The sequence below is a fragment of the Pinus tabuliformis genome, chromosome 7 (assembly GCF_031772625.1).
Source record: "Pinus tabuliformis cultivar Carrire ecotype Pingquan chromosome 7, CPIR1, whole genome shotgun sequence".
Lineage (NCBI taxonomy): Eukaryota > Viridiplantae > Streptophyta > Pinopsida > Pinales > Pinaceae > Pinus > Pinus tabuliformis.
Genome location: NC_142293.1, coordinates 763,615,064 through 763,627,015, shown reverse-complemented (window position 1 = coordinate 763,627,015; position 11,952 = coordinate 763,615,064). Strand labels below are relative to the sequence as shown.

The window sequence follows — 11,952 nt, the reverse complement described above, 5'->3', positions numbered from 1 at the left end:
TATTTATATAACAGAGATATATTGGAATCAGAGGTTTGAGTTGTGAATGAGTTGTGAATTCCCCACAATCTGAATACTCAAATTTAAATTGTGAATTTTTCATAATCTAAATAGTCCAAATTTTTAAAAATACTGAAACTATAACCACTAAAATATACATTTATAAATTTAATTTTATATTAAATAAATAAATACAGAAAATTAAATTATATTTATGATAAAATTATTAAAACTTACAATTCATAGGAAAGTCCATACATACTCTATTTCTGATTGCAATGATATCATTTCCGACCATACTCTCAGCACAACTGCTTATTTGTGCTTCAAGCTTTTGACCCAGTCGTACACGGTACAGAAAGTCTGTATAATGGTCATGACGAGAAGAAGAATTCCAACAAACAAAGCAACACCCTTTCCTGGCTTAGACAGATGGTCCCAATAGAATTCCCACAACACTTTTTTGACAATGCTCATGTAATACTTTCTGATAAGCACTTCCTTCAGTGCATTGTTGAGATCCGGGGGAGGCTCCAAATGGCCCTTGAAGATGGGATGACAAAGGCCGTTCCACATCTCGGCTATGTTCTCGTCAGTCATCATCACACTTCCGCGAAGAATGACTTGCGATTCCCGGAGCAGTCGAACGTCCTCGGCCGAGTCGATGAGGCAGTCCATGAGCCCAACGTAGCGCGTCATGTGGTCACCACGGGTGAAGTCATTGAACTCGTAGGCAAGCATGTTCCTTAACAACACTTCAGTCTGCATTTCGGATACGGTGATCTGGGGAAGGTACAGCGTGCCCGAGTACTTGTCGAATCGGATCTTATCAGTCTCATTGACGGTGGAGAAGGATTTGAATTGAATGCCACCCTTTGCCAACTCCCCCGCGTTGTATGAGTTTAGAATATCATGTCGCCCTTCTTTGGATGGATGCGTCACACAGAAAAGGGTGAAGATCGCTGCAATGACCACTTCAACACCCTCTTCCAGAGAGTGCTTCATTCTTCGAAATACAGTCGCTCCTTCCCCGTCCTTTACTTCCATACGCACTAACCGCGAAAGGAATGCGTGCAGGCAACCCAGAAAATGCAGCTGATGATCATCATTAAGGGTTATGTCGAATTGATTGAAAGGAGACAGCTCTGCACTGAACTTGTTCCTCCATACCTGATTGAAGTCCTGACTGACCTGCTGGCCTGCATCTTTTAAAGCCTCTCTCAACAGAAACAGCGGGATCTGATTCTCCAGCTTCAGAATGTCGCACTTTATAGACACTTCAAGCCTCCTTAAACATTTCATGTCTTCATCTGATGATTCAGACGGACTAGATAAGAAACGTGACAGAAACGATAAATCTATCGCCATCATGAGAGCGAAGTTCTCCAGGTAATCGCCGTCCTTGGGAATTGGCCAGTCATAGAAATCCTCAATCTCCTCCCGCCTCTTTTTTATCTTTTCAACCATTTCCCCGATGCTTTTCTTGCAATTCCGCAAGAAGCTGGCCGCGGACTGGACTTTGTATGCCTCGGCGGTTGGCATCTTCAGCTCGCGAAACTCATAACTATTTCCCGCAGAAGAAGAGGCCGCAACATTTTTCTCCAGGTTCCAATGGTGGTAAGGTCCCAAGGAGACAAAGCGTGGTATGTACGCTTCTCGTTTTGCTTCTAAGAGAGGACGAGCCACGCGCGGCATCTCACGCGCGTTTGCCAGACATTTCTTATGATGTAATATCTCCCTAACTTGTTCAACCCACTCTTTTCGAAACACCAGCGGTGCTTTCTCTTCCCCCATCATTCAAATGATCACTGAACAGCTAACACTACTTCTTTGAACGTCGAGATCAAGAAGATTGCACTTATTGTTCTTGCACTGTCATTCCGCCTGCACATGTATAACAGTAAGCTGCAGGGATTTTGTGAATTCAATCATCGTATGCAGAAAGAGTATAATTGGAGAGCATCGCCGTGGATACCTTACAAAAGTAAAGTAATTGAACAGGAACACTGCAAGAGTGGATCGTCCCGCTGCTATAATTTATCCGCTTTACAACCGATTCGATAGCAGAATAATTTGCGCCTTTAACTAAAGAACGGCGAGCATATTATTGCCTGGAGAGGGACACCATCATTAAAGTGCATCAAGGGAGGAAAAAGCCATGGAATTTCGGGCTCCCCGCCTCACCATATTTCCGAACAATCCACGTCAGCACGCTTGTTTTAAATTTTTAATATTTTCCTGGACCGTCCAAAATCAAGTGAGGGAAAAAGCATGAAGTTTCCGGGCCTCCATCCTCATCATATTTCAGAACAATCCACGTCATCACGCTTGTTTTTAATTTTAATATATATATATATATATATTCATTGAATAACATATTTTTTATTCATAAACCTGCTTGAAGAGACTGCCTTTTTTGAAAGGAGATGAGGTACAGCGTTGTATTCTGGAAAACATGTTGAACCTGAATGACATCAAATTCCTCCTAAAGAACCCATCATGATTACAATGATTCGATATTAATTTAAAGTTAATCGGTGATAATTTAAAGTTTTTCGTGTGTAGCGCTTTTCAAAAAGAATCGTTAGAATTCTCATTCATTAAGGATTTTGAAGATTAAAATTTTATAATACATGGAAATTGGCAGAATTTAGCTTTCCTCAACAATATTTTTTCATCAACGGTTTACAAGTTTCAATTTTCTTCCATCCTCAACTTTTAGTACTGTCCTCTTCCCTCCTTTTCTTTGCACCTTCCCCTAAACATTCGTTCGGACTATCGATTATCGTGTTATCTCATACTTCACACCTTTTATAGTTTTTATTATATAAATATAAATATAAATATAAATATCAATATCAATATCATTTTATGTGTAGTTTTTTTTTCCGAAGGTGGTAAAACCTATCAACTCAGGTGTCAAACCAACAGTGAGGACAGCCATCTCTGGCTGCTATCCGCGAATGCTGGGTTTGACTCATCACTGTTAAATAGGAAAACCACGCCACCTGACATAACCCTGCTGGTGGTCCGTAATCGGGAGCAGGCTCTCACTCCTGCCAGATGCCTCTGGGTCTTGGGCCGTTAACCTGTTTCCTTACGTCCGAGGAAGACGAGCTCTTAGCCAAGCAGAAGCAGTTTTACGGCATACTCCAGGCCGATTTTATGTGTAGTTATTATGATTATTTAATTATATATTTTCTATTTTTATTATATAAATATAAATATAAATATAAATATAAATATCAATATCATTTTATGTGTAGTTATTATGATTATTTAATTATATATTTTCTATTTTTATTAAAGTGATATAGTTATGCTCATAAAAAATTATATGATTTAAAATGTCTGGTTACAAATGGAAATCAAATCAGATTAGTTTTAAAGTTTATATTGCTCCAATATTAGAAGAAAATAAATATTTTTATGCGTAGTTATTTTGATTAGTTAATTGTATATTATGTATTTCTGATATTTTTTAATTATGATAATAAAAGATTATATGGTCTAAAATGTTTTGCTACAAGTTAGAAATATCAATTTTAGAGATTCAAAATTTTGAGGTTGGTGACACCTTTAGTTCATCACATAATTAAGAAATTACCAATGTCACGTTTTTACATATGATAGATTTACAAGATGGAAAACATCAAAACAAATAAAGATAGACAAAATAAGTACGGATCATACCTTAGTATGGAGGATTACTATTCATCGATGGTTGGGTGTGGTCATCCTCATCATCCGATAAGAAGACAATGTTTGTTGATCCTCTAGCTAGGATGGTGAGGTTATGGTCTATACAATCTAACTTGTCTTCCATTTCCACAATTCTAATCACAATCTCCTATTATGTATCATCACAATTAGTCTAAACTCTACCCATAAGGATTTTGGTGTGCTAGTAGATGTTAACAACCTGCATGTATAGTGAGAACCAGGACTTGAAGGAGGACCCTATGTCTGGTATCCAACCTCTGGTAGCATTCTCCACATGCGGTTAGGGACAAAACATCTACTATAGTTCACCTTTGCTTCAATATTTTATAATTCACCTTTGCTTCAATATTTTCAATTTCCCTACGAACTAGCACAAGTATGATATCCTGGAATCGCTTACCCTATGTTGAGAGGATGATATAGAATGGTTATCAAAATGGGATGATGTAGATGAGTGTTCTTGATGACCACCTCTTCTTCATGTTGCCAAATGCTTTCAAGGCATATTTACAAGGGATGAGGTGAGAGGGGTTGTAAGGTGATAATTGTGGATAACACAAGAGGAAGAAACTAGGCTAGGAAGGGACTACGTGACAAAGGCAATAGAGGTGATATGGAAGATAAGAGGAGAGGGTTATGGAAATGGAAAACTAAGGGTGGCCATGAAAACTTTACAATTTAACAATAAAATCTCTACTACAAAAGGGAAATCCAGATGGATGAGAATATTGAACTTCTAGGCTACAAGGAGGGTAGTCGTACACAAATGACCAACATAACAAGATAGATTTCCCCCACTTTACGGGAAAAAGAATGAGGAAAAATCTTAAAAGGAGAGGCAGAAAAAAAGAACCCAACCAAATAGATGGAGATGATGTAGATGTGACAAGAAGCCCCCAAAAGACCAAGCCTTATAGTAAAGAAAGAGGCCTAAGACCACAGAGAGAGGCAAGACCACAGAGAGGAAAATTAAGAAACAAAAGAAGCATACACAACTGCAATTAGTGAAAATAATAATGTATAATAACTGAAAGACGATGGTGCCTAACGTAATTAATACACTGAAGAGCTCTAGTCTTGGTCCACAAAAATTTCCAATGACCAAGACCTCAATGGAAAAAATATTGCGGAGGAAGACCACAAAAGCGGTTAATTGCATTGTTTAACAGAGAATTTGGCATAGCTCCGCTGATATGAAACATAATAGTGGGAGAATTTGGCATAGCTCCATTGGATGGCAGAATAAAGCAGAGATCTAGATCGCGACCAGGACCTATTGGAAGCTTAATTAATTTAACCAATTTCGGCCTGAGCAGAAAATAGGTAGCTGAATTGAGAAATGTTAAAGTCGTTCCAAAGTCGATGATGATGGTCCCATGTCCAACCTGATGGTCCTGAGTTCTAGCAAGTGAAGCAAAGGATCTTTCTGAAACCTTGGTCTGACGCTGGCCCTGCGTGGAAGGCCCTGCTTTGGTCCCCGGGCGACCGATTTCGCTGCGACGTAGAACATTCAGAAAACATGCGCCCGTTCTTCAGTTAATGTTGTTGCTGCTGCGACAGAAAAATGCCAGAGCTTGCTGCTGCAATAACTGATCCTGCAAATTACTTTGGTGGGTAGATGATACCTTTAACCCATTAAGAAGGTAATTAGGTATGGGATTACTTCTAGTTATTTGGAATTATTTTCTCAGAAGTTAAAAGCATTAATAGAAATATTCCAATATCACAATAATTTTGTTGAGTAAAAATGTTAATAATTTTGGTAATGTAACAAATATTTTGTAATTTAGATTTAATCTAAGCATAAATTGGCAATCTAATTTTTTTTTTTCATCTTCAACATTCTTAGCGTCTCAAGGTGTTAAGTTCTTCATCTCGATGTTGATGCTGCCGAGTGGAGGAATGCTACGGAAAGCAACTGGTTCGTTTGTCTCCCTGCATCTTGCTGGAACTCATCCAATATCCATCATACAAGTGCGTGATGTTTAAACGCAAGATGTAAGGAACCAATGCATGCCTGTTTTACATTGTTTTTCGCCACGCTTCTCCCCTCTCCACCTGCCGACAGTTGAGCTATTTGTTTGGAAGGATGCCCTTGCATGCCCGTTTTACACGGTTATTCGTCACGTTTCCTACCCGCTCCACCTGCTGACTATTGATTTTTGTCTGAAAGTGGTGCCATTGCAAGCATGTCCATCTTGTGACACGTTCAAGCTTTTTTCCACCTGTCCTTCATGCTTTCACTGTTGTCGACTTGCCATCTGCTGGCCCTCTGTCTCAGTGGTTTTTTACATCTATAAAACTTTTTTTCGATGGGAGTGAAAGTTTTGGTTCCTCTTCCTCTTCCCTGCGCGTTTTGGTGCAAGGTTGGGTCATCCTCATAGCTTGGATAATCTCACCTGCTCCTCCATGCTCGGTATGTTTAGTAACCACCTGAATATCTCATCGAATTTACTCGCCCTGATTTCATTGTCCGAGGTTTTTATTAGCTGTTTTTGCACCTTCTCCAAGTCATCTATTTTGGTCTGCTGGCGGATTTTCGGCGCTCTTCCCTCGATACGCGCTCAGTAGAGGGATAGAAGTGCAGTAGTCTCATAACTGTTTCTATTCCTACCTACCTGGTTCTTTCGGCTAAATATATGATAGAGGGGTCAATTCATAGTTTTCTTATCCTGATAAACTCATTTGAGTTTGAGACCTGGGTTATCTATAGTATGTTTCATATCCTATCGGCCACCCATGTTCTAGTCTGCCTCTTTCGAAGGGCTCTGGTTTTCCATTAAAAATTTCAGGAGATATTTTATTGTCACCAAACCTTGTGAGGATTTTCGAATTAAAATAGGCCCTTGGTGGTGTATATATAAAATTTTTTGTTGCTGTATAGTCTGCCCGGATACATCCTCATGAGCAGCAATGGTGCTCTAATTCTCCTCTAGTTTTTCCGTCGTCGGGTTTGTAGTTTCAGAACTTTTCTGACTACTCGTTTTGGCCTTATCGTACAATTTTTGAATTACTTTGTCCTACTATCTTTGAGTGCCGCTTTCTTTCTGTTTCCTTCCCCCAGCCTGTCTGATAGCTCGGGAAACTTCCTTCTATGGGCTTTTATTATCTCTGGTTTCCGTTCACCGTCATTTCCCTTTTTTCCAAAATCCTCTGCTCTTCGTACTTCTAGTACTGTAGAACCTCGTCACCACTTTGAATTTTCGGTCCTTTTTCACTAAACTTTCTTCTTTCTATTAAATACCTGGAGATATCTTGTCCTGAAATCTATCTCCTTGGTACTTGTCCTGCTCTCCCGAGGATTTGCGTCGACTTTCCTCCATAAATTTGATGCATGGCTAAATCCCGAGGTAACTTTTTTAACTGGTGTATAGTATAATTGTCTTCATTGACCCGTGTCTCTTTTATTATTCCTATCTAGTCGTCCTTTGGGTAGTTGGATTTTGCTACCTACTGCGCTGGAGATTCTCCAAGTGGAATCCGACACATTGGATATAGTGAACGCTGCCATCAAAGCAGAAGCTTTACATTTTGGCACAATCAAAGCCTCCAATTGGCACTCCAAGCTGGCAGACCACATACCACCCTCTCTACATGTTCCTGATCCTGGAGATGATATTCCCTCTGTTCCCTGAAGCAAACATCACCATCAGCTGGACAAGATTACCCCTCCCCCATCTGCCATATGCCTGGATGGTGTTATGTTAGTGGACCACATTGCAAGCTTACAGTCACATGCGTTGATTGGCAAATGGCACTTCCTCGACGTGGAAGATGACCAGATTAGGAAGTGGCTTGGATCTCGATGGCATCCCCTTATTGGTTACACTCCCACCATTGTTTGTCTAATGAAAGACTGGTACAACTTTCATTTTTTGAAAGTTAAGGACCTCAATACCATTTGGGGCCTCCCTTGGGTGCACGGGTGGAGTTTTCTTGCTCTCCACAAATGGTACATAGGTTTCGACCCTCTTCTGAACACTCCGCAGAACAATTTTATTTGGGTCAAACTTCCTGCCCTTCCTATTGAACTGTGGACGAAGGAATCTCTTTCCTTCATTGGAAATGCTATTGGAAAATTTGTCTATGTTGACCCCAGATGTCTAGGTGTGAAAGATAAATGGGTAGCCTGGATCCTAATTGAGAAAGATTACAGGGGTGGTTTTCCAGATCACATCGACCTGTTCTGGGGTGAATTATCTGCCCGTCAAAGGCTTGATTACTGGGGAGTCCCATTCAGGTGCTCCCTTTGTCACAAAACGGGACACCTCAAAGATAAATGCCCTCGACATCCGCATGGAAAGGTATGGAATAAGGAATATAGGGTGAAACATAAATCTCAGAATATGGTTTCGTCCCTATGCTATGGGGATGAGGAAAATTTCAACTATAAAAGAGTTTCTCCTTTGGCGGATATCTTCTCCCCTACCCACTCTCACAACTTTGCCACTTCACGTGATCTACCAAGGGAGCCATCTCATCGCCCTTTCTTCTCCCCCAGGCACCATAAATCTCCCCCCATATCTATGCCGAGATCAATTTCCATGGATAATTTGTACAATGCGGCTGCTTGTGACATTCCCTCCCAACCCCCTCCTCCTCCTGAACCATCTCAGGGTATTCCTGTCATCTCCCCTTCTCCTATTCCTAAATCGAGTATCATACCCCTACCAAATACTGACATAACAATTATTCCCTCATCCTCTTCTTCTCCTGTTCGATCAGGGCACACCCCAAAGAAAATCTCCCCTTCCTCCTCTATCCATATAACTCTGAACCGCTCCTTTCCTTCCTCCAAGGGTAAAGCCCCCATGATCTCGGTTTCCCCTCCTACTTCTCCTTTGCCATCCCCCACTATCTCCATTGGTAGTGACCTTGACATGCTCCTACAGAGAGAATCTCTTAGACTGCTTCCCTTGACCACTCATAAACCTAGAAAGTCTTCTTCTCCTGTCATCAGTCCTAATTCAGCAAAGAATATCACTGTTCACCGAAAAAAAAACAGGGGTAGTAGACACTTCAGAGGGAGGAAGGTCATCTCCAATCTTGATTATTAGGAATCTTCCCTGAAAGCGGGCCTCTTAGAGAAAATTTTCTCGGGGAGAGTTATAAATGATGAACATACTCTCTATCAACATAAGGGGTCTTGGGGCAGACTCGAAATTTCTTGCTCTAAAAGATTTGTTTCTTTCTTCTCCTTACAAGATAATCTTAATATAGGAAACCATGCACGCTCGATAGGATACAATTTCCTTTTTCAGGCGTATGCTCTCGACCTGGTACATTTCGGCAACGGAGGCGGCAGGCTTATCTGGTGGATTAGCGGTTCTCTGGGACTCGAGATGGATTTCAGCAAAAACTTTTCGATGCCTTGAGGGTATCTTGATTATTGCCAAATATCATGGTAGTGCCCACACGATCCATATTCTAAATGTCTATAAGCCATATAAAGATCGAACTTCATGTTGGAACTGTTTCCTTTCTCTGGAATTATGGAAATAGATTCGCTCCTCATCGCTAGTGATCTAAACTGCACTTTGGGCCCGGATGAAGTTTGGGGAAAGGGGAAAAAAGTTGACCTGGTCGGTGACAAAATCAGAGAGGCTTTACTGCAATTCAACTTTGTTGATATTTGTCCAAAATCTTTATTGCCTACTTGGGACAATGGTAGGTCGGGGGATGCTTATATAGCTAAAAGATTGGACAGGTTCATCATTCACGAAAAGTTGTTGGAAATTTTTGGCCTTCCATGCTCACATATTCTCCCAAGTTTTATTTCTGACCATCGTCCGATCTCATTACAATGGTTGGTATAGTTTTCTTGGAAAAATTATCCTTTTAAGTTTAATAGAATATGGCTTGAAGATGAATCCTTCAATAATATGATCCGAGAAACATGGCTATCTTTCGATCCTTTGTTTGGATCTTCCCCTTCGGATAATTTGATTGGGAAAATGAAGTGCTTACGGATAAAGGTCAAGGAATGGCAGGCTATGAAAAAATGATCTAACTGTTTAGAATTACAAGACGTTAAGAAAGAATTGGAATCCATTGCCTCTGGTATGTCCTCACAGTCCCTCCCATGGAATGTTCACTCACGGCTTTGGGAACTAGAAAAAAAGAAGCAGAAGTTACTATCCATTGAAGAAGCGTCATGGCGACTCAAGAGCCGTGCCACTTGGTTAAAGGAGGGCGATAAAAACACAAAATTCTTTCATCGTTTTGCAAACAAAAGACGTGAAACAAATTCTATATGGAAAATCAGGAAAGAAGATGGCAGTCTTCTTTTCACACAAGAAGAGATCTCCAAAGAAGTTGTTAATCATTTTCAGAAGGCATATAATCAGGACTCCCACAGAGAGATAAATGATATTTTGTGGGGCATCGATCCTTTTCCATGTATGTTTGATGAGGAAGAAAACGACCATTTATTTGCTGTTGTATCGGAGGAAGAATTACTAGCTGTTATGAAATCTTTTAAAAAAGATAAATGTCCTGGCCCTGATGGCTAGACCATCGATATTTTCATCCATTTCTTTGACATGATGAAAAACGATATTTTGGGGATGGTTGAAGAATCCAGAATGAGGGGAAAAATTAGTCATATCATTTCCTCTACCTATATTGCCTTGATTCCAAAAAAAAGAGACTCCTTATCTTTTTCAGATTTCAGACCTATTTCTTTATGCAATACTGTTTATAAAATCATCTCAAAAGTTATTGCTGATAGGATCTATGGCATTCTCTCACAATATCTTACAAAGGAACAACATGGCTTCTTAAATGGCAGGAATATATTAGAGGCAGTGGCAATAACACAGGAATGCTTACATTCAATGCATACAAAAAATATTGGAGCTGCCATTCTGAAAATAGATCTCAAAAAGGCTTACGATTGCCTTGACTGGAGCTATCTGAGGTGTCTTCTCATTAAGATTGGGCTGAATGACCAATGTACAAATTGGATTATGGCATGTGTGGAAAGAGTCAACTACGCCATCCTCATAAATGGAATCCCTACTACTTTCTTCACAGCTGCAAGGGGTCTCCGGCAAGGCTGCTCCCTTTCTCCCCTTCTTTTTATTCTTGTTATGGATACTCTCAGCCTTCATCTAAGAAGAGTTGTTTCTATGGGGACTGTCAGACCTCTTTCCATAAACAGGGGGAACTCCTTCTCACATAATCTATTCGTAGATGATATTCTACTTTTTGCTATGCTCTGTAGACAAACATGGCAAATTCTACATGACATATTAATATCTTTTCAAAGGGCAACAGGTTTATGTATCAATGAAGGCAAATCATCCTTTCACTATGGAAAGGTCAATATGGATGATATGGACTACATTTCACAACTCTATAAGATTCAGGCAATATCTATCAAAGAAGGTATGAAATATTTGGGTTATCAATTGAAACCCACGGGCTACTCCATATTTGACTGGTCTTGGATCCCCAATAGATTTTATAAAAGGATATCAGGATGAGAATTCAAATGTCTATCTTTAGCTGGTAGGATGATTCTCACTCAATCTGTGCTTGCTCAAATTATTGTCTATTGGGCACATCTATATTACATCCCTTCAGGTATCATTAAAAAATTAAACAGTTTAATGGCCATCTTTATATGGGGGGGTTGCAAGGAGAAGAGGAAATTCCATCTTACAAAACTGTCTAACATTTCCCTCCCAAAAAAAATGGGGGGTTGGGGCATTATGAACCTTCGCCGTTTTGGTTTGGCACTCTTATGTAAATCTCTATGGAGAGCGGTTTTTGGAGATAGCTTGTGGAGTAAGGCTATTAAGATGAAATATCTGGGGAGTAGAGATTTCATATATTGGTACAGGAACAGATCTCTGGGTCCTTTACAAGGGTTGGCTATCTGGAGGAGCTTCCAAAAGATTCTACATTTCTTCTTCAAGAATCTGGTATGGAAATTTCAAATAGGAAACAACATTCTCATCGGCATTGACTCTATCATGGGTGTAGAGGTGGAGTCCCCTTTCCCTCAACAACTTCTAAATTTCCTTCATCAAAAAGGTTTATTTTTTTGGGCACAAGTCATACAAGTTTGGCAGGGAGCAATTCCTAGATGGAAATCTGCTATGGAGCTGGGTCTCAACGACATATTGGTTGCTCAATGGGATAAGGCTATCTGGGATATGAAACATGCTGGGATATTCAGATCAGAGGAAAATGACAGCATGGTCTGGCGGGATAAAAGAGGCA

General features: G+C 40.1%; 2 protein-coding genes across 2 annotated transcripts; one reads left to right on the top strand and one right to left on the bottom strand.

Annotated features, from left to right (window-relative positions):
- Positions 1–315: 315 nt before the first annotated feature.
- Positions 316–1,794, bottom strand: LOC149249789 (putative UPF0481 protein At3g02645). Its single transcript, XM_089453476.1, has one exon. The coding sequence runs from the start codon at positions 1,792–1,794 to the stop codon at positions 316–318; it is 1,479 nt and encodes a 492-aa protein (XP_089309602.1).
- Positions 1,795–7,424: 5,630 nt separating this feature from the next.
- LOC149249788 (uncharacterized) lies at positions 7,425–9,098 on the top strand. The gene is made up of 2 exons (XM_089453475.1): positions 7,425–8,027; positions 8,985–9,098. Exons 1-2 carry the CDS (start codon positions 7,425–7,427, stop codon positions 9,096–9,098), a joined length of 717 nt encoding a protein of 238 aa, XP_089309601.1.
- Positions 9,099–11,952: the final 2,854 nt, after the last annotated feature.

Excerpts from the sequence above, each read along its gene's own strand:
- LOC149249788 (XM_089453475.1), top strand. The coding sequence starts at position 7,425 with ATGTTAGTGGACCACATTGCAAGCTTACAGTCACATGCGTTGATTGGC. Across the intron at positions 8,028-8,984 it reads CTCGACATCCGCATGGAAAG|GCGTATGCTCTCGACCTGGT; the intron begins GTATGGAATAAG and ends TTCCTTTTTCAG.
- LOC149249789 (XM_089453476.1), bottom strand. The coding sequence starts at position 1,794 with ATGGGGGAAGAGAAAGCACCGCTGGTGTTTCGAAAAGAGTGGGTTGAA.